The sequence below is a fragment of the Haliotis rufescens genome, unplaced genomic scaffold (assembly GCF_023055435.1).
Source record: "Haliotis rufescens isolate VD_foot unplaced genomic scaffold, xgHalRufe1.0.p SCAF_15, whole genome shotgun sequence".
Classification (NCBI taxonomy): Eukaryota; Metazoa; Mollusca; class Gastropoda; order Lepetellida; family Haliotidae; genus Haliotis; species Haliotis rufescens.
Window position 1 is genome coordinate 24208780 of NW_025963835.1, and position 24794 is coordinate 24233573.

Below are 24794 nucleotides of genomic sequence, written 5' to 3' on the forward strand. Positions count from 1 at the left end.
TCGGATTGGAAACCACGTCTCTGGAGAGACAGCATGCAAGGTGCCTTATGCCACGCTATCTGAAAGAAACGTCTTAACTTTCACAGCATGCCTAAAATGGGGTTTTCAAGGGTATATATGTTCAACTGGCTCAGCCTCTCTCTCAGTTGGCCGATTAGCTCAGCTGGTTAGAGCGCCGTGCTAATAACGCGGATGTCATGGGTTCGATCCCCATATTGGCCACGGAAGTTTTTGTGCTTGCATTGCATTTTCACTTTCACTCCCAACCATTTCTATATAATGCTTATAACATCAATTGCCTTTTGATGTTATGTATCACACTCGTATTTTGCGAAAAACATGAAATAATTCAGTCTCCTCAATTGAAATCTTGAAATATTTTATCGGGTTAAATTGTCATTAACACAAAAAAGAAAACGAACACAGCAAAGCTGTTCATGTTCAGAAATTGGAGAAATCTGGACATGCCAATTGAAAGAAATGTCGATTTAGCTTATGTATAAATAAAATGATTTCTGATGTCATGATAATGTGTCTGTCACTTCTAAAGAATCCCACACATGTTTGTCAGTACGTGTAGAAGCCACAGGGATGGTTATGAGTTACATATGTGTGAGTGGTCGGATTGGAAACCACGTCTCTGGAGAGACAGCATGCAAGGTGCCTTATGCCACGCTATCTGAAAGAAACGTCTTAACTTTCACACCATGCCTAAAATGGGTTTTTCAAGGGTATATATGTTCAACTGGCTCAGCCTCTCTCTCAGTTGGCCGATTAGCTCAGCTGGTTAGAGCGCCGTGCTAATAACGCGGATGTCATGGGTTCGATCCCCATATTGGCCACGGAAGTTTTTGTGCTTGCATTGCATTTTCACTTTCACTCCCAACCATTTCTATATAATGCTTATAACATCAATTGCCTTTTGATGTTATGTATCACACTCGTATTTTGCGAAAAACATGAAATAATTCAGTCTCCTCAATTGAAATCTTGAAATATTTTATCGGGTTAAATTGTCATTAACACAAAAAAGAAAACGAACACAGCAAAGCTGTTCATGTTCAGAAATTGGAGAAATCTGGACATGCCAATTGAAAGAAATGTCGATTTAGCTTATGTATAAATAAAATGATTTCTGATGTCATGATAATGTGTCTGTCACTTCTAAAGAATCCCACACATGTTTGTCAGTACGTGTAGAAGCCACAGGGATGGTTATGAGTTACATATGTGTGAGTGGTCGGATTGGAAACCACGTCTCTGGAGAGACAGCATGCAAGGTGCCTTATGCCACGCTATCTGAAAGAAACGTCTTAACTTTCACACCATGCCTAAAATGGGGTTTTCAAGGGTATATATGTTCAACTGGCTCAGCCTCTCTCTCAGTTGGCCGATTAGCTCAGCTGGTTAGAGCGCCGTGCTAATAACGCGGATGTCATGGGTTCGATCCCCATATTGGCCACGGAAGTTTTTGTGCTTGCATTGCATTTTCACTTTCACTCCCAACCATTTCTATATAATGCTTATAACATCAATTGCCTTTTGATGTTATGTATCACACTCGTATTTTGCGAAAAACATGAAATAATTCAGTCTCCTCAATTGAAATCTTGAAATATTTTATCGGGTTAAATTGTCATTAACACAAAAAAGAAAACGAACACAGCAAAGCTGTTCATGTTCAGAAATTGGAGAAATCTGGACATGCCAATTGAAAGAAATGTCGATTTAGCTTATGTATAAATAAAATGATTTCTGATGTCATGATAATGTGTCTGTCACTTCTAAAGAATCCCACACATGTTTGTCAGTACGTGTAGAAGCCACAGGGATGGTTATGAGTTACATATGTGTGAGTGGTCGGATTGGAAACCACGTCTCTGGAGAGACAGCATGCAAGGTGCCTTATGCCACGCTATCTGAAAGAAACGTCTTAACTTTCACAGCATGCCTAAAATGGGGTTTTCAAGGGTATATATGTTCAACTGGCTCAGCCTCTCTCTCAGTTGGCCGATTAGCTCAGCTGGTTAGAGCGCCGTGCTAATAACGCGGATGTCATGGGTTCGATCCCCATATTGGCCACGGAAGTTTTTGTGCTTGCATTGCATTTTCACTTTCACTCCCAACCATTTCTATATAATGCTTATAACATCAATTGCCTTTTGATGTTATGTATCACACTCGTATTTTGCGAAAAACATGAAATAATTCAGTCTCCTCAATTGAAATCTTGAAATATTTTATCTGGTTAAATTGTCATTAACACAAAAAAGAAAACGAACACAGCAAAGCTGTTCATGTTCAGAAATTGGAGAAATCTGGACATGCCAATTGAAAGAAATGTCGATTTAGCTTATGTATAAATAAAATGATTTCTGATGTCATGATAACGTGTCTGTCACTTCTAAAGAATCCCACACATGTTTGTCAGTACGTGTAGAAGCCACAGGGATGGTTATGAGTTACATATGTGTGAGTGGTCGGATTGGAAACCACGTCTCTGGAGAGACAGCATGCAAGGTGCCTTATGCCACGCTATCTGAAAGAAACGTCTTAACTTTCACAGCATGCCTAAAATGGGGTTTTCAAGGGTATATATGTTCAACTGGCTCAGGCTCTCTCTCAGTTGGCCGATTAGCTCAGCTGGTTAGAGCGCCGTGCTAATAACGCGGATGTCATGGGTTCGATCCCCATATTGGCCACGGAAGTTTTTGTGCTTGCATTGCATTTTCACTTTCACTCCCAACCATTTCTATATAATGCTTATAACATCAATTGCCTTTTGATGTTATGTATCACACTCGTATTTTGCGAAAAACATGAAATAATTCAGTCTCCTCAATTGAAATCTTGAAATATTTTATCGGGTTAAATTGTCATTAACACAAAAAAGAAAACGAACACAGCAAAGCTGTTCATGTTCAGAAATTGGAGAAATCTGGACATGCCAATTGAAAGAAATGTCGATTTAGCTTATGTATAAATAAAATGATTTCTGATGTCATGATAATGTGTCTGTCACTTCTAAAGAATCCCACACATGTTTGTCAGTACGTGTAGAAGCCACAGGGATGGTTATGAGTTACATATGTGTGAGTGGTCGGATTGGAAACCACGTCTCTGGAGAGACAGCATGCAAGGTGCCTTATGCCACGCTATCTGAAAGAAACGTCTTAACTTTCACACCATGCCTAAAATGGGGTTTTCAAGGGTATATATGTTCAACTGGCTCAGCCTCTCTCTCAGTTGGCCGATTAGCTCAGCTGGTTAGAGCGCCGTGCTAATAACGCGGATGTCATGGGTTCGATCCCCATATTGGCCACGGAAGTTTTTGTGCTTGCATTGCATTTTCACTTTCACTCCCAACCATTTCTATATAATGCTTATAACATCAATTGCCTTTTGAGGTTATGTATCACACTCGTATTTTGCGAAAAACATGAAATAATTCAGTCTCCTCAATTGAAATCTTGAAATATTTTATCTGGTTAAATTGTCATTAACACAAAAAAGAAAACGAACACAGCAAAGCTGTTCATGTTCAGAAATTGGAGAAATCTGGACATGCCAATTGAAAGAAATGTCGATTTAGCTTATGTATAAATAAAATGATTTCTGATGTCATGATAATGTGTCTGTCACTTCTAAAGAATCCCACACATGTTTGTCAGTACGTGTAGAAGCCACAGGGATGGTTATGAGTTACATATGTGTGAGTGGTCGGATTGGAAACCACGTCTCTGGAGAGACAGCATGCAAGGTGCCTTATGCCACGCTATCTGAAAGAAACGTCTTAACTTTCACAGCATGCCTAAAATGGGGTTTTCAAGGGTATATATCTTCAATTGGATCAGCCTCTTTCTCAGTTGGCCGATTAGCTCAGCTGGTTAGAGCGCCGTGCTAATAACGCGGATGTCATGGGTTCGATACCCATATTGGCCACGGAAGTTTTTGTGCTTGCATTGCATTTTCACTTTCACTCCCAACCATTTCTATATAATGCTTATAACATCAATTGCCTTTTGATGTTATGTATCACTCTCGTATTTTGCGAAAAACATGAAATAATTCAGTCTCCTCAATTGAAATCTTGAAATATTTTATCGGGTTAAATTGTCATTAACACAAAAAAGAAAACGAACACAGCAAAGCTGTTCATGTTCAGAAATTGGAGAAATCTGGACATGCCAATTGAAAGAAATGTCGATTTAGCTTATGTATAAATAAAATGATTTCTGATGTCATGATAATGTGTCTGTCACTTCTAAAGAATCCCACACATGTTTGTCAGTACGTGTAGAAGCCACAGGGATGGTTATGAGTTACATATGTGTGAGTGGTCGGATTGGAAACCACGTCTCTGGAGAGACAGCATGCAAGGTGCCTTATGCCACGCTATCTGAAAGAAACGTCTTAACTTTCACAGCATGCCTAAAATGGGGTTTTCAAGGGTATATATGTTCAACTGGCTCAGCCTCTCTCTCAGTTGGCCGATTAGCTCAGCTGGTTAGAGCGCCGTGCTAATAACGCGGATGTCATGGGTTCGATCCCCATATTGGCCACGGAAGTTTTTGTGCTTGCATTGCATTTTCACTTTCACTCCCAACCATTTCTATATAATGCTTATAACATCAATTGCCTTTTGATGTTATGTATCACACTCGTATTTTGCGAAAAACATGAAATAATTCAGTCTCCTCAATTGAAATCTTGAAATATTTTATCGGGTTAAATTGTCATTAACACAAAAAAGAAAACGAACACAGCAAAGCTGTTCATGTTCAGAAATTGGAGAAATCTGGACATGCCAATTGAAAGAAATGTCGATTTAGCTTATGTATAAATAAAATGATTTCTGATGTCATGATAATGTGTCTGTCACTTCTAAAGAATCCCACACATGTTTGTCAGTACGTGTAGAAGCCACAGGGATGGTTATGAGTTACATATGTGTGAGTGGTCGGATTGGAAACCACGTCTCTGGAGAGACAGCATGCAAGGTGCCTTATGCCACGCTATCTGAAAGAAACGTCTTAACTTTCACAGCATGCCTAAAATGGGGTTTTCAAGGGTATATATGTTCAACTGGCTCAGCCTCTCTCTCAGTTGGCCGATTAGCTCAGCTGGTTAGAGCGCTGTGCTAATAACGCGGATGTCATGGGTTCGATCCCCATATTGGCCACGGAAGTTTTTGTGCTTGCATTGCATTTTCACTTTCACTCCCAACCATTTCTATATAATGCTTATAACATCAATTGCCTTTTGATGTTATGTATCACACTCGTATTTTGCGAAAAACATGAAATAATTCAGTCTCCTCAATTGAAATCTTGAAATATTTTATCGGGTTAAATTGTCATTAACACAAAAAAGAAAACGAACACAGCAAAGCTGTTCATGTTCAGAAATTGGAGAAATCTGGACATGCCAATTGAAAGAAATGTCGATTTAGCTTATGTATAAATAAAATGATTTCTGATGTCATGATAATGTGTCTGTCACTTCTAAAGAATCCCACACATGTTTGTCAGTACGTGTAGAAGCCACAGGGATGGTTATGAGTTACATATGTGTGAGTGGTCGGATTGGAAACCACGTCTCTGGAGAGACAGCATGCAAGGTGCCTTATGCCACGCTATCTGAAAGAAACGTCTTAACTTTCACAGCATGCCTAAAATGGGGTTTTCAAGGGTATATATGTTCAACTGGCTCAGCCTCTCTCTCAGTTGGCCGATTAGCTCAGCTGGTTAGAGCGCCGTGCTAATAACGCGGATGTCATGGGTTCGATCCCCATATTGGCCACGGAAGTTTTTGTGCTTGCATTGCATTTTCACTTTCACTCCCAACCATTTCTATATAATGCTTATAACATCAATTGCCTTTTGATGTTATGTATCACACTCGTATTTTGCGAAAAACATGAAATAATTCAGTCTCCTCAATTGAAATCTTGAAATATTTTATCGGGTTAAATTGTCATTAACACAAAAAAGAAAACGAACACAGCAAAGCTGTTCATGTTCAGAAATTGGAGAAATCTGGACATGCCAATTGAAAGAAATGTCGATTTAGCTTATGTATAAATAAAATGATTTCTGATGTCATGATAATGTGTCTGTCACTTCTAAAGAATCCCACACATGTTTGTCAGTACGTGTAGAAGCCACAGGGATGGTTATGAGTTACATATGTGTGAGTGGTCGGATTGGAAACCACGTCTCTGGAGAGACAGCATGCAAGGTGCCTTATGCCACGCTATCTGAAAGAAACGTCTTAACTTTCACACCATGCCTAAAATGGGTTTTTCAAGGGTATATATGTTCAACTGGCTCAGCCTCTCTCTCAGTTGGCCGATTAGCTCAGCTGGTTAGAGCGCCGTGCTAATAACGCGGATGTCATGGGTTCGATCCCCATATTGGCCACGGAAGTTTTTGTGCTTGCATTGCATTTTCACTTTCACTCCCAACCATTTCTATATAATGCTTATAACATCAATTGCCTTTTGATGTTATGTATCACACTCGTATTTTGCGAAAAACATGAAATAATTCAGTCTCCTCAATTGAAATCTTGAAATATTTTATCGGGTTAAATTGTCATTAACACAAAAAAGAAAACGAACACAGCAAAGCTGTTCATGTTCAGAAATTGGAGAAATCTGGACATGCCAATTGAAAGAAATGTCGATTTAGCTTATGTATAAATAAAATGATTTCTGATGTCATGATAATGTGTCTGTCACTTCTAAAGAATCCCACACATGTTTGTCAGTACGTGTAGAAGCCACAGGGATGGTTATGAGTTACATATGTGTGAGTGGTCGGATTGGAAACCACGTCTCTGGAGAGACAGCATGCAAGGTGCCTTATGCCACGCTATCTGAAAGAAACGTCTTAACTTTCACACCATGCCTAAAATGGGGTTTTCAAGGGTATATATGTTCAACTGGCTCAGCCTCTCTCTCAGTTGGCCGATTAGCTCAGCTGGTTAGAGCGCCGTGCTAATAACGCGGATGTCATGGGTTCGATCCCCATATTGGCCACGGAAGTTTTTGTGCTTGCATTGCATTTTCACTTTCACTCCCAACCATTTCTATATAATGCTTATAACATCAATTGCCTTTTGATGTTATGTATCACACTCGTATTTTGCGAAAAACATGAAATAATTCAGTCTCCTCAATTGAAATCTTGAAATATTTTATCGGGTTAAATTGTCATTAACACAAAAAAGAAAACGAACACAGCAAAGCTGTTCATGTTCAGAAATTGGAGAAATCTGGACATGCCAATTGAAAGAAATGTCGATTTAGCTTATGTATAAATAAAATGATTTCTGATGTCATGATAATGTGTCTGTCACTTCTAAAGAATCCCACACATGTTTGTCAGTACGTGTAGAAGCCACAGGGATGGTTATGAGTTATATATGTGTGAGTGGTCGGATTGGAAACCACGTCTCTGGAGAGACAGCATGCAAGGTGCCTTATGCCACGCTATCTGAAAGAAACGTCTTAACTTTCACAGCATGCCTAAAATGGGGTTTTCAAGGGTATATATGTTCAATTGGCTCAGCCTCTCTCTCAGTTGGCCGATTAGCTCAGCTGGTTAGAGCGCCGTGCTAATAACGCGGATGTCATGGGTTCGATCCCCATATTGGCCACGGAAGTTTTTGTGCTTGCATTGCATTTTCACTTTCACTCCCAACCATTTCTATATAATGCTTATAACATCAATTGCCTTTTGATGTTATGTATCACACTCGTATTTTGCGAAAAACATGAAATAATTCAGTCTCCTCAATTGAAATCTTGAAATATTTTATCGGGTTAAATTGTCATTAACACAAAAAAGAAAACGAACACAGCAAAGCTGTTCATGTTCAGAAATTGGAGAAATCTGGACATGCCAATTGAAAGAAATGTCGATTTAGCTTATGTATAAATAAAATGATTTCTGATTTCATGATAATGTGTCTGTCACTTCTAAAGAATCCCACACATGTTTGTCAGTACGTGTAGAAGCCACAGGGATGGTTATGAGTTACATATGTGTGAGTGGTCGGATTGGAAACCACGTCTCTGGAGAGACAGCATGCAAGGTGCCTTATGCCACGCTATCTGAAAGAAACGTCTTAACTTTCACACCATGCCTAAAATGGGGTTTTCAAGGGTATATATGTTCAATTGGCTCAGCCTCTCTCTCAGTTGGCCGATTAGCTCAGCTGGTTAGAGCGCCGTGCTAATAACGCGGATGTCATGGGTTCGATCCCCATATTGGCCACGGAAGTTTTTGTGCTTGCATTGCATTTTCACTTTCACTCCCAACCATTTCTATATAATGCTTATAACATCAATTGCCTTTTGATGTTATGTATCACACTCGTATTTTGCGAAAAACATGAAATAATTCAGTCTCCTCAATTGAAATCTTGAAATATTTTATCTGGTTAAATTGTCATTAACACAAAAAAGAAAACGAACACAGCAAAGCTGTTCATGTTCAGAAATTGGAGAAATCTGGACATGCCAATTGAAAGAAATGTCGATTTAGCTTATGTATAAATAAAATGATTTCTGATGTCATGATAATGTGTCTGTCACTTCTAAAGAATCCCACACATGTTTGTCAGTACGTGTAGAAGCCACAGGGATGGTTATGAGTTACATATGTGTGAGTGGTCGGATTGGAAACCACGTCTCTGGAGAGACAGCATGCAAGGTGCCTTATGCCACGCTATCTGAAAGAAACGTCTTAACTTTCACACCATGCCTAAAATGGGGTTTTCAAGGGTATATATGTTCAACTGGCTCAGCATCTCTCTCAGTTGGCCGATTAGCTCAGCTGGTTAGAGCGCCGTGCTAATAACGCGGATGTCATGGGTTCGATCCCCATTTTGGCCACGGAAGTTTTTGTGCTTGCATTGCATTTTCACTTTCACTCCCAACCATTTCTATATAATGCTTATAACATCAATTGCCTTTTGATGTTATGTATCACACTCGTATTTTGCGAAAAACATGAAATAATTCAGTCTCCTCAATTGAAATCTTGAAATATTTTATCGGGTTAAATTGTCATTAACACAAAAAAGAAAACGAACACAGCAAAGCTGTTCATGTTCAGAAATTGGAGAAATCTGGACATGCCAATTGAAAGAAATGTCGATTTAGCTTATGTATAAATAAAATGATTTCTGATGTCATGATGTGTCTGTCACTTCTAAAGAATCCCACACATGTTTGTCAGTACGTGTAGAAGCCACAGGGATGGTTATGAGTTACATATGTGTGAGTGGTCGGATTGGAAACCACGTCTCTGGAGAGACAGCATGCAAGGTGCCTTATGCCACGCTATCTGAAAGAAACGTCTTAACTTTCACAGCATGCCTAAAATGGGGTTTTCAAGGGTATATATGTTCAACTGGCTCAGCCTCTCTCTCAGTTGGCCGATTAGCTCAGCTGGTTAGAGCGCCGTGCTAATAACGCGGATGTCATGGGTTCGATCCCCATTTTGGCCACGGAAGTTTTTGTGCTTGCATTGCATTTTCACTTTCACTCCCAACCATTTCTATATAATGCTTATAACATCAATTGCCTTTTGATGTTATGTATCACACTCGTATTTTGCGAAAAACATGAAATAATTCAGTCTCCTCAATTGAAATCTTGAAATATTTTATCGGGTTAAATTGTCATTAACACAAAAAAGAAAACGAACACAGCAAAGCTGTTCATGTTCAGAAATTGGAGAAATCTGGACATGCCAATTGAAAGAAATGTCGATTTAGCTTATGTATAAATAAAATGATTTCTGATGTCATGATAATGTGTCTGTCACTTCTAAAGAATCCCACACATGTTTGTCAGTACGTGTAGAAGCCACAGGGATGGTTATGAGTTACATATGTGTGAGTGGTCGGATTGGAAACCACGTCTCTGGAGAGACAGCATGCAAGGTGCCTTATGCCACGCTATCTGAAAGAAACGTCTTAACTTTCACACAATGCCTAAAATGGGGTTTTCAAGGGTATATATGTTCAATTGGCTCAGCCTCTCTCTCAGTTGGCCGATTAGCTCAGCTGGTTAGAGCGCCGTGCTAATAACGCGGATGTCATGGGTTCGATCCCCATATTGGCCACGGAAGTTTTTGTGCTTGCATTGCATTTTCACTTTCACTCCCAACCATTTCTATATAATGCTTATAACATCAATTGCCTTTTGATGTTATGTATCACACTCGTATTTTGCGAAAAACATGAAATAATTCAGTCTCCTCAATTGAAATCTTGAAATATTTTATCTGGTTAAATTGTCATTAACACAAAAAAGAAAACGAACACAGCAAAGCTGTTCATGTTCAGAAATTGGAGAAATCTGGACATGCCAATTGAAAGAAATGTCGATTTAGCTTATGTATAAATAAAATGATTTCTGATGTCATGATAATGTGTCTGTCACTTCTAAAGAATCCCACACATGTTTGTCAGTACGTGTAGAAGCCACAGGGATGGTTATGAGTTACATATGTGTGAGTGGTCGGATTGGAAACCACGTCTCTGGAGAGACAGCATGCAAGGTGCCTTATGCCACGCTATCTGAAAGAAACGTCTTAACTTTCACACCATGCCTAAAATGGGGTTTTCAAGGGTATATTTGTTCAATTGGCTCAGCCTCTCTCTCAGTTGGCCGATTAGCTCAGCTGGTTAGAGCGCCGTGAGGTTACCTCCCTTGTTGAGGCGCAACGTGGAAGCAATTTGCAAGTGCTCTGCTATTTATTGTAAGTACTTCTACCTTTGTGGAAATATTTGACTGTTATTATGAAGGTGTGTTCATATATGTTTCAAGATTACATCTGAACGTGTAATTGGAGGAAATAGAAACCATGAGCCGCCAGGCTGGGGGGCAAAGGCCACCCCCTAGTCAGGTCATCAACAACAATGGCCGCCATCGTGTTTATCAAAAAGAAAACATTGTTCGGGTTCATTATGACAACCAGATTCGCCCTAAAGCATTTGAACTTTGCAAGGTGTTAGAGCCAGAACTGGGAGACAATACTGTGTACTGCTGTACACCTAGAAACAACAATTATTATGAAATTACTCTAGCGGAAAATGCGCTAGTAAAATCACTTGGAGAGTCTGTTGTTGTTGATCATGAAATATACAAACTTTCGCCTCTTGTGAATAACAGAGTTGTAGTTTCATTTATGAACTTGCCCAGCTATACCACAGATGAGGAAATTAGAAACGTCCTACATGCGTTTGGAATAATTGAAGTGGATACCATCCACAGGAGGAAAATCCATGGCACTAATTGGGAAGATGGTACAAGATATACACAAGTAAAATTTCCAACAGGGATCCGCAGTCTTCCATATAGCGTCAAATTCAGGACACATGAAGGTTTTGATTTTTTCAGAGTTATTCACAACGAGCAAATCAAAGTGTGCTACCACTGCCTTTCAGACCAACACGAAAAAAAGATGTGTCCAAACATTGTATGTAGAAACTGCGGGAACCAAGGACATCTTCAAAACAACTGTCGTGTTCCAAAATGCCACAGATGTAAACTGAAGCCGGTAGACTGTGATTGCTATGGGTATGATGATGCTTCTGATGACATTGATAATGATAATCATGATGATCATGATAAGGATGAGGAAAATGACTTTGATGTTGGCATCATGGACACAGAGACGGATGCAACTCTAGCAAGGTGGCCTATTCTTAATGAATTAACAGTTGAAGATGACAAGGATCAAGAAGGGGTTGATACAATTGTAGATGTCCCCGAGGAAGACAACGAGGAAATGTCACAAGATAAACATGTGACGAATTTTGTGACTGACTCGAACAATGAAACTCAAAATCTTGTCAATGAACTACTATTTGAAATCATTGACAGAAGTGTACATGTTGGCCAATGTAGTTCTGATGCCAAAAAACATGTATCTCCGTGTAGTGCTCACTTAGTAAATGATGTGACAGACACACTGTTAGATATTGTACAGGAAGTTAATCGTGAACATCATGACAATAGTGAGGTTGTAGATGTTCATGATGGCATGGCAGCCTCGAATGAGATCAATCACAATGTTCTTTCACAGCCATACCGTGGGGATGGTGCCCCAGGAAGCTTGAAAGGGAAATGGAGAATATCCAAGCCTGATGAAGAGGTAATTAGGGCACATGTTGGGGGAAGAGCCCCTAGAAAAAAGAATGTTGTTAAATCTCGAAAAGGGAAAAAATATAGATGAAACACATGTTGAAGTATAATATGCATCTCTCATTGCTCATCATGTTCAGTATATGGTCATGGAATGTCAATGGTTTGAGAGATGTTGGTAAATTTGAAAAAGTGATGTCACTTATAAACAGTTCACATGTTGATATAGCATTCTTACAGGAAACGTTTTGGGACACAACATTTGTTGAAAACTATCAACATATGTGGGCCGGGAAAATTTTAGTTTGTAATTCAACCAACATAAATCGCAGGGGTGTAGCTATATAAGTATCCGAAAATTTTCAACATGAAGTTAGAATGATAGCACACGATTCTGAAGGCAGACTATTAAAAGCAGAAATTGATGTGGATGATAAGAAATATTATTTACTCAATGTTTATGCTCCTAATGGTTTAGAAGAAAAGTTAACATTTTACAAAGAGCTAGAAGGATGGTTAGAACCAAGTAATATGTTTGTAGGGGGAGATTTTAATGATATAGTAGATCCTGTTTTGGATAAAGGCATTAACAATAAAACATTCAATCTAAGAAGTAGTGACACTCTTATTTCCATAATTCAAAAATATTGTATGGTTGATGTATGGAGACACAAAAATTATTATAAAAAGGAGTTCTCCAGAACCCAAACAGTAAATGGTGTTTTAAAACAATCCAGAATTGACTTTTTTCTATTATCCAGACATCTTTTACATAGTGCTATACATTGTTATATCAAATACTGTAAAATGAGCGATCACAACATTGTTTCACTGAAGGTTGATCTCAGTAACATAGAAAAGGGTCCAGGAGTTTGGATTTTTAATAATCAGCTGTTAGAAGATGGTATGTTTTATAATAAAATTCGTCATATTATTGAGGAAGCAAAAGTATGTCCACTTTTTACATCAGAGCCACTTATGTGGTGGGACAACTTGAAATATCAATTTAAAAAGTTTTCAAAATCTTATTCAAGCAAAAAAAGTAGACTGGCAAAAAATGATTATTACAACATTCAAAATAAACTTAGAATTGAATATCAAAAATTAGCTTCAACACCGGGGTATCAATCTACACAACTGTGTGATTTAGAAAATAAATTAGAAGAATATGACAACAACACCTGTAGGGGTGCTATCTTGAGATCAAAAGCACAATTTACTCTTGAATCTGACAGATGCACTTCTTATTTCTTAAATTTAGAAAAGTCAAAACAGCAAGCTAATTCAATCAAAGAACTTATAACTGAAGATGGAACAACGATACGGAATACAGAGGATATTATAGACGCAGCACAATCATTTTATGCCAAGTTATATACAGATGAGGCTTTTGATCAAGTAAAAGAACAAGTAGTTGTAAATATGATTCAGAAATCGATTAATGATGAACAAAAAGTTAAATGCGATCTTCCCATTTCTGAAAAACAGTTGACAGAGGCACTGAAAGGAATGAAACATAACAAGACACCAGGTCCAGATGGTTTAACTGTTGAATTCTTCCTCAAGTTTTGGGAGATTTTATGTCCTCTTTTCCATCATGTTACACAGAGTATCTTTGAAGAGAAGGAATTATCTCGTTCTATGAAAACCAGTATTATCAGCTTATTCTATAAAAATAAAGGTGATAAAAGAGATTTAAAATGTTACAGACCTATTTCACTGATCAATGTTGACTGTAAATTAATATCACGCACATTGTCGCTTAGACTCAAGTCTGTAATGTCAGATATTATCTCCCCCGAACAATCCTGCTGTGTACCAGGGAGAGACATTGCACACAATTTACATTCGGTCAGGGATGTAGTTGATATAGTGGATAGTGAAGATAAAGATGCATTTTTAATTAAAGTAGATCTAGAGAAAGCTTTCGATAGAGTTTCACATAATTACTTGTTGGATATTTTACAAAAATTCAATTTTGGGAATCATTTTATATCCTGGATTAGAATTTTGTATACAGACATTAAAAGTTCTGTCAAGTGTAATGGACATTTAAGTCCATATTTCAAACTATCCCGTGGAGTAAGGCAAGGGGACCCGATGAGTTCCATGCTGTTTGTGCTTATTTCTGAACCATTAAATTTGTTAATAAAAGAGAACCCACATATTCAAGGCATCAACATTGGCAATGTTTCATCTTTAATATATCAACATGCCGATGACACTACTATTACAGTGTGCAACTCACAGTCAGTGGAAAATACTTTTGAAACAATTAAATATTATTGCGAAGCAACTCAAGCCAAGATCAATTTACAAAAGTCGGAGGTGTTACTTCTTGGTAAAGCCAAGTTCAATAAATGTAACATTAGTCTTCCCGTGAAGGTTAAAAAAGATTGTGTTGAACTTCTGGGAATATATCTTGGCTCTGACTTGGCCACTTGTGAGACACAAAATTGGACGAAAAAGATAAATAAAATTCAAACTCTACTTAATTCATGGATTCAACGTCAACTCACACTGCAGGGCAGAGCCACGGTTTTAAACATCCTCATTGCCTCTAGATTATGGTACTCTTTTACAGTGTTACCAGTGCCACACTGGGTAGAAGTAGCCTTTTCCAAAATGTTTTCAAAATTCTTATGGGTAAATAAAAAGCCAAAAATAGCAGCTGTGACATTCATGGGCAAATGTACAGAAGGTGGTTTAAATACACCCAATTTGTGCCTTAAAAAGTATGCTTTAAGATTGAAACTGTTAAAAGCTTTCTTAGATTGTAAATTAGACTCATTATGGAAAGCAACTATGTCTTTCTTCTTTTCAAAATATTTAAATATGGGATTACAATCAAACATACTATGTTTAAAGTTTGACAAAAAAGATATGTTGCATGTAAATCCTTTTTATGCTGAGTTGTTGCTTGCCTGGGAGGACATCAGTGGTGGTAAGAGAAGCAACCCTACCACTTTACCGGATATAATGTGTCAGCCTTTATTCAACAACCCTCTAATTTTGTATATGAACAAAACTTTGTTGTTTAAATCATTCATTGACGGTGGGATCACTTGCATAAAAGATATTTGCTATGAAGTTATACCACAATTTTTGTCACCTGATAGTATTGTTGAAATTGTACAAGAAACAATACCTGATGTTGATGTGGCCACAATCAAGAATGGTTATGCTGTTATTTTATATGCGCTTCCAACAGATTGGAAACAGATCATATTGTCTGATGCTGTCATAAATCCTCCTTGTAAAGAAATACTTTGTCCTATAGCGAACGAAGATGTATCAGTGCAGCTGTTTACGGTGAAATATTATGAAATTTTCAGAACAAAATATTTTAAAAAACCAGTTGCCATGAATTGGTGGAATAATATATCTCTTGACATCAACTGGAAAGATGTTTGGGTTAATGTGTATCAAAATGACAAATCAGCCGAATGTATACAACGAGATTTTAAGATTGCCCATAACATTATTTACACATATGACAGACTCAGCCAATTTGGTTTGACAGACACAGATATTTGTCCAGTTTGTCAAAATGAAAAAGAAGATGTTCTGCACTTGTTCATCTTCTGTAAAGAGTTATCGTTCTTACAATCACTATTTGTTGACATCCTCACTGATGTGTGTCAAGATACTGGGTTCACTCTTGGACAATTCTCGCTGCGGTTATTGTTTGGATTTCTTCCAGAGAGAAGTGTGTCGGCAAAACCATTGTTAGATATACTGTTATCAATTTATCGGTTGGCAGTATTTAAGAGAAGAGTTGTTATAAGCCTAGGTACAGTCTCTTTTCACATAAACACATTTTTCAAAACCTTGGTAAAAAGACATCTCACATTTCTTTTGTATCATTACACAAAAATGAAAAGATTGCATGTCTTTATTCAAAAATACATAATGTCTAATGACCTCATCGAGTTAGATGGGAATGACATTCTTTTGAAACATCCTCTTGATTAGCTCAATTATAAGTTACTTATACTATTTCATTTCACATGAATGCTTTTTTCAAATCTTTCATAAAGTGTCATTTTAGTTGAATGATTGTTCACTATTGAAAAATGAATCAATTACAAAGTTGTGTGTACATAATCAAATGTAAAAATCTATTTCTCATATTTCTGTCCTTAGAATTAAAATGTTAACCACTGCCACCCAACTTCTGTGATACCCTTTTTATCTTTGTGGTGGCAGTGTCACCACTGTCTGCGTTTGTATTATATTCCTGTGAATAAATTTTATCAAGAAAAAAAAAAAAAAAAAAAAAAAAGGCTCTGGTTTTAGGCACCAGTCTCTCCGGAGGCGTGGGTTCGAATCCCACCGCTGCCATATGGTTTGTTTTTGTCCTTGATCCCTTCAAAGATAGACAAGACCTCTGTGAGGTTAACTAAAATACCTGTGCCTTCATGCCAAGGATTACCAGAAATTGAAAGGGTTCGTTATGCAAGTCGCTTTGCAAATGTTTTCACCACTCCTTTTTTGACTATAGGGAGTCGTTGGTCATAACTGAAAAAAAATATCCAAATCGTCAAAGATAACTAAACAAATACGTGGTTGACATGGGGATCGTATCCACGACATCCGCCTGATTAGCAACTTACTGAGCTAATCGGTCGTCTGAGAGGGATGGTTGATCAAAGACGGTATACTCTTAAATATGCCTTTTTAGGAATAGTGTGAAGGTTAAGACGTTGTTTCATGAAACATTTAGCATATAGGTAGCGTGGCCAAGTGGTCTAAGGCGCTGGTTTTAGGCACCAGTCTCTCCGGAGGCGTGAGTTCGAATCCCACAGCTGCCATATGGTTTGTTTTTGTCCTTGATCCCTTCAAAGATAGACAAGACCTCTGTGAGGTTAACTTAAATACCTGTGCCTTCATGCCAAGGATTACCAGAAATTGAAAGGGTTCGTTATGCAAGTCGCTTTGCAAATGTTTTCACCACTCCTTTTTTGACTATACGAAGTCGTTGGTCATAACTGAAAAAACTTATCCAAATCGTCAAAGAAAACTAAACATATACGTGGTTGACATGGGGATCGTATCCACGACATCCACCTTATTAGCAACTTACTGAGCTAATCGGTCGTCTGAAAGGGATGGTTGATCAAAGACGGTATACTCTTAACTATGCCTTTTTAGGAAAAGTGTGAAGGTTAAGACGTTGTTTCATGAAACGTTTAGCATATAGGTAGCGTGGCCGAGTGGTCTAAGGCGCTGGTTTTAGGCACCAGTCTCTCCGGAGGCGTGGGTTCGAATTCCACCGCTGCCATATGGTTTGTTTTTGTCCTTGATCCCTTCAAAGATAGACAAGACCTCTGTGAGGTTAACTAAAATACCTATGCTTTCTTGCCAAAGATTACCAGAAAGTGAAAGGGTTCGTTATGCATGTCGCTTTCCAATGGTTTTCAACACTCCTTTTTTGACTATAGGGAGTCGTTGGTTATACTGAAAAAAAATATCCAAATCGTCAAAGAAAACAAAACATATACGTGGTTGACATGGGGATCGTATCCACGACATCCGCCTTATTAGCAACTTACTGAGCTAATCGGTCGTCTGAGAGGGATGGTTGATCAAAGACGGTATACTCTTAACTATGCCTTTTTAGGAAAAGTGTGAAGGTTAAGACGTTGTTTCATGAAACATTTAGCATATAGATAGCGTGGCCGAGTGGTCTAAGGCGCTGGTTTTAGGCACCAGTCTCTCCGGAGGCGTGGGTTCGAATCCCACCGCTGCCATATGGTTTGTTTTTGTCCTTGATCCCTTCATAGATAGACAAGACCTCTGTGAGATTAACTAAAATACCTGTCCTTCATGCCAAGGATTACCAGAAATTGAAAGGGTTCGTTATGCATGTCGCTTTCCAAAGGTTTCACCACTCCTTTTTTGACTATACGGAGTCGTTGGTCATAACTGAAAAAAATTATCCAAATCGTCAAAGATAACTAAACAAATACGTGGTTGACATGGGGATCGTATCCACGACATCCGCCTGATTAGCAACTTACTGAGCTAATCGGTCGTCTGAGAGGGATGGTTGATCAAAGACGGTATACTCTTAAATATGCCTTTTTAGGAAAAGTGTGAAGGTTAAGACGTTGTTTCATGAAACATTAGTGTAAGTGTCAAAATTGTTAAGTTATTATTTGCAAAGTTCAGAATCATATTTCCTTTGTTTGTTATCAAAGTATTAAAATATAAATCATATTTCGTTTTTGGCAAGTATTAATTCATATTTCATTTCTTCTCCATTCAAATTTATGTTTACTCATCATAATATGCCAAGGGGCATAACTGCTTAGTATCGTGTATTATCTTCCATGTGGCCCTAAAAGCATGCAGCATGCATGTGAGAATGAAAGAAATGAGAAAAGGTTTTAAGGATAAAAGAGTCTAAAAACAATGGTGAGTTTGCCGAATTTTGTCATATATATTATTTTATCATTATCTACCTGTGTATAAATGTTTTAGAGCAGTTATTTAGTCATAAAGTGTTTTTCATCGTTTGTTTACATTTTGCATAGTATTTCAGGTCACTGAAAGGTAGTCAATTTTATTAGGTTAATTCATTTATAATGTCATTATGATTATTTGCATTAATGCATCATTTGATCAAAATAGTAATTATTGTTTATTTATTTGTATTTCAGTCAATCTGAAAATAATGAGATTCTAGTTAAGAAAAGAAAGACATTTATCTAAATGGAAACAAAAAGAATGTAAAGAAAAGAAAGAATGCAAAACATGAAAGAATAAAGAAATCATCATTTGAGAAAGAAAGACTTCAAGTTATTACAGCATTGACATTGTTTAGACAAAGGTATGGAAGGAAAAGAAAAGGATAATGTTTTGAAACAAAGACTAAGGAAGATGACAGAAAAGGGTTTGCAGTATGCTAAGCAAACTAAATATAAGAAAATTAAGAGTTTATATAAACAATTGTTGGATGATTTTGATAAACTTTATGCCAAATCTCATGTTGAAACTTTCACTTCTGAAGAGATAGAGGAGAATAGATGTAGTCATGGAAGCTGGTTGAAATTCTACGAAACACTGTTAGATCTCCGGAAAGACTTTGCATCACTGTTGGATGAAATTGAACTTAGTCCTTTTATTGAAGAATGTGAATCACAAGACTCTGTTTTGCTGACATGTAAATCAAAGTTAGAAGCATTCTTTCTCAAACACATCCGTGAACCAAGTGAAACAGAGAAAAAGAATGTTAAAGATTCACTGAATGACAAAAGTGAAGATGAACAGAAACCAGAAGTTAAACAAACTGATAAGAAAGATATAAGTAGACAAGGTTCAGTCAGCCTGAAAAGTGCTTGTATATTTAAAGAAGAATCAGCCTCCTCTAAAGGCAGTCATTCATCACTAACAAGTCGTGTTTCATCAGCCCATCTGAAAGAAAAACAAAAGCAAGTTGAATTAGAGACAAAGATGAAAGCATTGAAAGAGAAACAGAAAATAGACTTAGCAAAGATGGAATTGAAAATGAAGGAAGAAGAGTTAGAACTGAAAACAGAAATGGAGATTTCTCAAGCAAAGTCTAAAGTGCTTCAAGATTATTTCTCTGACAGAGGTAGTGTGAAATCAGAACGTTCACTACAACCGCACGATCCATATGTCCCTGTTCCTGTGAATGAAGATGTAAATGAACATTTCAACACTGAACGTAAACGGTACTTACCTGATAACATAAACTTACCTCTTCAAGAAGACTTCAATCAACACTTGTCTCCACAAACTACTGCAGCAAGCGATGAGAATCTTATTCAGTGTGCTGTACAACAGCTCCGAAAGCCGCCTCCTGAAATCATGAAGTTCTCTGGGGATCCTATTGAATATCAAAGATTCAAGCGTCAGTTCAAGGTGAAGATTGTTGTCAACTCAGAAACAGAAGATGAGAAGATGTCATATCTAGAACAGTTCACATTAGGTGAAGCGCTGAAAATTGTCAAGGGATATAGTTACCTGGAGGCCAGTCAAGGGTATCAAAAGGCATGGCAGGAACTTGATGAACGATACGGCAATGAAGACGCTATTGCATCTGCTCTCGTCAAGAAAGCATTGGGATGGCCTAATGTAAAAGTAGACAACCCTAAATCCATGGATGAATATGCCATCTTCCTACAAGAATGTGAGAATGCAGTAAGCTCCATCACAGCAGTAAAGATCCTGGAGTATCCTGACAACATCAGAAGGCTCGTTATGAAACTCCCTTTCCATTGCCATGAGAAGTGGAGGAATATTGTCATATCTATCAGGGATTCGGGAGGAACTGTAGCATTCCATAACCTGGTCAAGTTTGTGAAGAGAGAAGCAAGAAAAGCAACAGATCCAATGTATGGAAAAGATGCTCTGAGGAATGATGACAGAACAAAGACACAGCCAAAGAGAAACGCAGGAATTGCTTCACAATCATCATTCAAGCCTTCCTTCAGCACAGACATGGTAGAGAATACAACTCAGAACACCCAGTCAAGCAAACCTGAAGGTCAGCAGATCTTGTGTATATACTGTAACAGCAATTCTCATAAGTTGCAGATTTGTGATCAGATTGTTAAGAAGACTTTGAAGGATAGACTGGCATTTCTTCAGAAAAGGGGATTGTGTTTTCGATGTTTGTGTTATGGTCACTTGAGCAAGTCCTGTGAGAAGACAGTAACCTGCTTCAGATGTAACAGAAATCATCAGGGAATCCTGCATGTTGTGTATGAAACTGAAAGAAAGCTGGTTGGTGCATGTACCGAACAAGATGGAACATGTGAAGCTATGGAGGCCGGGGCCATGGAATGTACTCTTGCTATTATTCCGGTGAAAGTGTCATACAGTAACGGAGTCAAGGTTGAGTCAACATATGCCTTCCTTGATCCAGGCAGTACTGTCTCATTTTGTTCCGAATCGCTTTTGAAGAAACTTGGATGCAGTGGGAAAAGTATGGATATTACTATTGATACAATGGGGAAGCCCTACACCACTTCAGTGCAAGCAGTGAATGGCTTACAAGTGCACGACCTTGACCTCAGGAACACGATCGCACTACCTACCGTTTACTCCAAGGAACACATACCAGTTTTGAAGAAACACATACCTGTTTCATCTGACGTTCAAAAATGGCCTCACCTTAATGATATATATCTGCCTGAGATTGATGCAAGTGTAGATATCCTCATCGGGGGAAATGTACCAGACTCCTATGCACCACTAGAGATTCGTACCGGTCCTGATGGAAGTCCTCATGCAACAAGAACCAAGCTTGGATGGATACTTTGGAATGTCCTCAGACTTGCAAAAGAAAACAGATTTCCATCAATGAGAACAGACATAACAATAAAAGCAATGGAAGATCTACAGAACATTAATACTATGATGAAAGACAGCATGAACTATGACTTTCCAGAGAAAGCAGCAGAAGAAAGAAAAGAAATGTCACAAGAGGACAAAGAATTTATGAAGATTGTGACAAACTCTATTCATAAAGAAGATGGACACTATGTTGTCAATCTGCCCTTTCGAGACAAGGATGTCATCATGCCTGACAACAGTGAACAAGCCTTACAGCGTTTGAGAGGACTCAAGAAGAAATTTACAATGAACCCTCAAATACATAAAGACTATAAGAAGTTCATGGAAGACATCCTTAGCAAAGAATATGCTGAAATTGTTCCTCAAGATGAACTGAAAGGTAAACCAGGCAAAGTATGGTTTATCCCACACCACGGGGTGTACCATCCACGCAAGCAAGGGAAAATAAGAGTTGTCTTTGACTGTTCAGCAACATTCCAAGGTGTTTCCCTAAATAGTAGTTTGCTTCAAGGACCCAATCTATGCAACAGCCTCCTCGGTGTTCTAATGAGATATAGACAGGAGAACATTGCCTTCATGGGTGATATCGAATCCATGTACTATCGAGTCAGAGTGCCAAAAGAAGACAATGACTTCCTTCGCTTCTACTGGTGGCCGGACGGAGATTGTAGAAAAGAACCTAAAGTGTATCGGATGTTAGTCCATATCTTTGGAGCTGTATCTTCTGCTTCATGTGCATCCTTTGCCTTACAACAAACAGCAAGGGACAGTCAGGATAAGTTTGTCCCAGAAATTATAGAAAAGTTGACTGACAACGTCTATGTAGATGATTGTCTGGCATCCGAATTGAATGAAGAAAAGGCAGTATCAACTGTAAAAGAACTTACCAGTTTGTGCAGTGAAGGCAGCTTCAGGCTTACCAAGTGGATCTCCAACAGCTCTACAGTAATGAAATCAATCCCACCTCAAGAAAGAGCAAAGGATGTTAAAGACTTGAACTTGGACTGTGAAGACCTTCCATCTGAAAGAGCGTTAGGTGTCTACTGGTTTGTGCAATCAGACACCCTTGGATTCAAGATAAAGAGCAAGATGAAACCAGACACTAAACGTGGCATCCTGTCTGTGGTTAGCAGTGTGTATGACCCTCTTGGACTCATGGCTCCTTTCATACTCATTTCAAAACAGCTGCTCCAAAACCTACATAAAGAACAGAAAGATTGGGATGAAGATGTTGATTCAAAGACACAGAAGATATGGCATCAATGGCTGAAAGATCTTACCTTGTTAGAAGATATCCACATTCCAAGATGCTACAAGCCTATGGAGTTTGGACTTGTAACATCATGTCAACTTCACCTTTTTGCAGACGCGAGCAATGTAGGATATGGAGTCGTCGGTTACATCAGATTTGTGAATGAAGATGAGGAGATCCATTGTGCTCTGGTAATGTCTAAATCAAGGGTTGCTCCCTTAAAGAAAATAACCATACCACGCATGGAACTCACTGCTGCTACTCTAGCTGTACGCATGTCATCCCTTATTCTTCAAGAACTTCAGGTCAAAGTAGACACAACTTTCTTCTGGACGGACAGCATGTCAGTGTTGAGATGTATCTTTAACACCAATGCCAGGTTCAAAACCTTTGTAGCAAACCGGATTGCTGTGATAAGAGACTGTTCTGATATTGATCAATGGAGGTATGTGTCATCTAAAGAGAACCCAGCAGACTATGCTTCAAGAGGCATCAAGCTTGATAATGAGCACCATATTCAGCATTGGACGGGAGGACCAAGATTCCTATGGCAGCACCACAAGTACTGGCCGAAGCAATACAGCAACCAAGAACCTCAAGAAGATGATCTTGAACTTAAGGAATTTGTTCATGCAACCATCATGGAGAAGGATAGCTTCCTAGACATTCTAATTAACCACTTCTCAAGTTGGACAAAGTTAAGAAGAGCAGTAGCATGGATCATGTTAACTATCAGATGTTTGCGCCAGAGAGTCAACAAGTCTCAATCCACCAAGAAAGTGAACTACACCATGAATGTTCAAGTCCTTGAAGATGCAGAAAAGCTCCTAGTCCAACACTGTCAGACACAACATATCTCGAAAGAACAACGATGTCTCAAGCAATCTTCTGCAACAGTTGATAAATTAAGCCCTCTCTACAAGTTGGATCCATTTCTTCAAGATGACGTCATTCATGTTGGAGGACGCCTCAAGAATGCAGAGATTTCCTTCAGCGAAAAGCACCCAATCATTCTTCCCAAGAAATCTCGTGTAACACGCTTGATCATTGAAGAGACTCCTAAGATTGTTGGACATCTAGGAAAGAACTCCATCTTGTCACATCTCAGACAATGGTACTGGGTGATTGGAGCAGGCTCACTGGTGAAGACAATAGTTTCAAAGTGTGTCACATGTCGTAAATATCACTCCTCTCCAGGACAACAAAAGATGTCTGATCTCCCAGATGAACGGATAACTCCTGACCTACCACCTTTCACCAATGTAGGTATGGACTTCTTTGGTCCTTTCAAAGTGATACGTGGACGTACCTCAGTAAAACGATATGGAGTTGTATTCACTTGCATGAATCTTCGTGCTATACATCTGGAAGTGGCTGCCACCCTAGACACAGACTCCTGTATCCATGCCATCAGAAGATTTGTCGCACGACGTGGACCACCCAAGTTCATCAAATCTGACAATGGTACTAACCTTGTCGGATGTCAGCGAGAATTATGTGAAGCATTAAAGAACTTAAAAGAATCAAAGATTCACTCTGCCTTCGTTGACAAAGGGATTGAATGGAGCTTCAATCCACCTGCAGCCTCCCATAATGGTGGATTCTGGGAGCGGATGATTAGGACTGTACGGAAAGTGCTTCATTGTTTACTACAAGAGCAGAACATTAAGCTGGATGATGAGGCGTTGAACACTTTGTTTTGCGAAGTGGAATCTATCATCAATGGACGTCCTATCACTGATCTGTCATATGATGTGCATGATTTATCTGTGCTCACTCCTAACCATCTGTTATACCTACGTTCTGGTGAAAAGATGCCTCCCGGAACATTCAAGAAAGAGGACATCTATAGCCGTCGATGATGGAAGCAAGTACAATACCTTGCAGACATCTTCTGGAAAAGATGGAAGAAAGAATATCTACCTCTCCTGCAGCAAAAGCAAAAATGGAATCAGATCAAAAGAAACCTTCAGATTGGAGACATTGTGCTAATTATGGACAATACACCACGTAATGCGTGGGCTCTTGCAAGAGTAACAGAACTCTATC

The 24794-nt window shown here is 38.6% G+C and overlaps 1 protein-coding gene and 19 non-coding genes across 20 annotated transcripts; all 20 read left to right on the plus strand.

Annotated features, from left to right (window-relative positions):
• The first annotated feature begins 148 nt into the window (after positions 1-148).
• Positions 149-222, plus strand: Trnai-aau. Its single transcript has one exon. It is a non-coding gene; the product is annotated as a tRNA-Ile (tRNA).
• A 546-nt stretch (positions 223-768) lies between these two features.
• On the plus strand, positions 769-842 carry Trnai-aau. Its single transcript has one exon. It is a non-coding gene; the product is annotated as a tRNA-Ile (tRNA).
• A 546-nt stretch (positions 843-1388) lies between these two features.
• On the plus strand, positions 1389-1462 carry Trnai-aau. Its single transcript has one exon. It is a non-coding gene; the product is annotated as a tRNA-Ile (tRNA).
• Positions 1463-2008: 546 nt separating this feature from the next.
• Positions 2009-2082, plus strand: Trnai-aau. The gene has a single exon. It is a non-coding gene; the product is annotated as a tRNA-Ile (tRNA).
• Positions 2083-2628: 546 nt separating this feature from the next.
• Positions 2629-2702, plus strand: Trnai-aau. Its single transcript has one exon. It is a non-coding gene; the product is annotated as a tRNA-Ile (tRNA).
• Positions 2703-3248: 546 nt separating this feature from the next.
• On the plus strand, positions 3249-3322 carry Trnai-aau. The gene has a single exon. It is a non-coding gene; the product is annotated as a tRNA-Ile (tRNA).
• Positions 3323-3868: 546 nt separating this feature from the next.
• Positions 3869-3942, plus strand: Trnai-aau. The gene has a single exon. It is a non-coding gene; the product is annotated as a tRNA-Ile (tRNA).
• Positions 3943-4488: 546 nt separating this feature from the next.
• Trnai-aau lies at positions 4489-4562 on the plus strand. The gene has a single exon. It is a non-coding gene; the product is annotated as a tRNA-Ile (tRNA).
• Positions 4563-5108: 546 nt separating this feature from the next.
• Positions 5109-5182, plus strand: Trnai-aau. Its single transcript has one exon. It is a non-coding gene; the product is annotated as a tRNA-Ile (tRNA).
• Positions 5183-5728: 546 nt separating this feature from the next.
• Positions 5729-5802, plus strand: Trnai-aau. Its single transcript has one exon. It is a non-coding gene; the product is annotated as a tRNA-Ile (tRNA).
• Positions 5803-6348: 546 nt separating this feature from the next.
• On the plus strand, positions 6349-6422 carry Trnai-aau. Its single transcript has one exon. It is a non-coding gene; the product is annotated as a tRNA-Ile (tRNA).
• Positions 6423-6968: 546 nt separating this feature from the next.
• Trnai-aau lies at positions 6969-7042 on the plus strand. The gene has a single exon. It is a non-coding gene; the product is annotated as a tRNA-Ile (tRNA).
• A 546-nt stretch (positions 7043-7588) lies between these two features.
• Positions 7589-7662, plus strand: Trnai-aau. The gene has a single exon. It is a non-coding gene; the product is annotated as a tRNA-Ile (tRNA).
• A 546-nt stretch (positions 7663-8208) lies between these two features.
• On the plus strand, positions 8209-8282 carry Trnai-aau. The gene has a single exon. It is a non-coding gene; the product is annotated as a tRNA-Ile (tRNA).
• A 546-nt stretch (positions 8283-8828) lies between these two features.
• Positions 8829-8902, plus strand: Trnai-aau. The gene has a single exon. It is a non-coding gene; the product is annotated as a tRNA-Ile (tRNA).
• A 543-nt stretch (positions 8903-9445) lies between these two features.
• Trnai-aau lies at positions 9446-9519 on the plus strand. The gene has a single exon. It is a non-coding gene; the product is annotated as a tRNA-Ile (tRNA).
• A 546-nt stretch (positions 9520-10065) lies between these two features.
• Positions 10066-10139, plus strand: Trnai-aau. Its single transcript has one exon. It is a non-coding gene; the product is annotated as a tRNA-Ile (tRNA).
• A 7229-nt stretch (positions 10140-17368) lies between these two features.
• Positions 17369-17450, plus strand: Trnal-uag. The gene has a single exon. It is a non-coding gene; the product is annotated as a tRNA-Leu (tRNA).
• Positions 17451-17837: 387 nt separating this feature from the next.
• Positions 17838-17919, plus strand: Trnal-uag. Its single transcript has one exon. It is a non-coding gene; the product is annotated as a tRNA-Leu (tRNA).
• A 1132-nt stretch (positions 17920-19051) lies between these two features.
• Positions 19052-24607, plus strand: LOC125379949. Its single transcript, XM_048395856.1, has one exon. The coding sequence runs from the start codon at positions 19052-19054 to the stop codon at positions 24605-24607; it is 5556 nt and encodes a 1851-aa protein (XP_048251813.1).
• The last annotated feature ends 187 nt before the right edge of the window (positions 24608-24794 follow it).

Coding starts and splice junctions, on each gene's coding strand:
- LOC125379949 (XM_048395856.1), top strand. CDS start 19,052: ATGACAGAAAAGGGTTTGCAGTATGCTAAGCAAACTAAATATAAGAAA.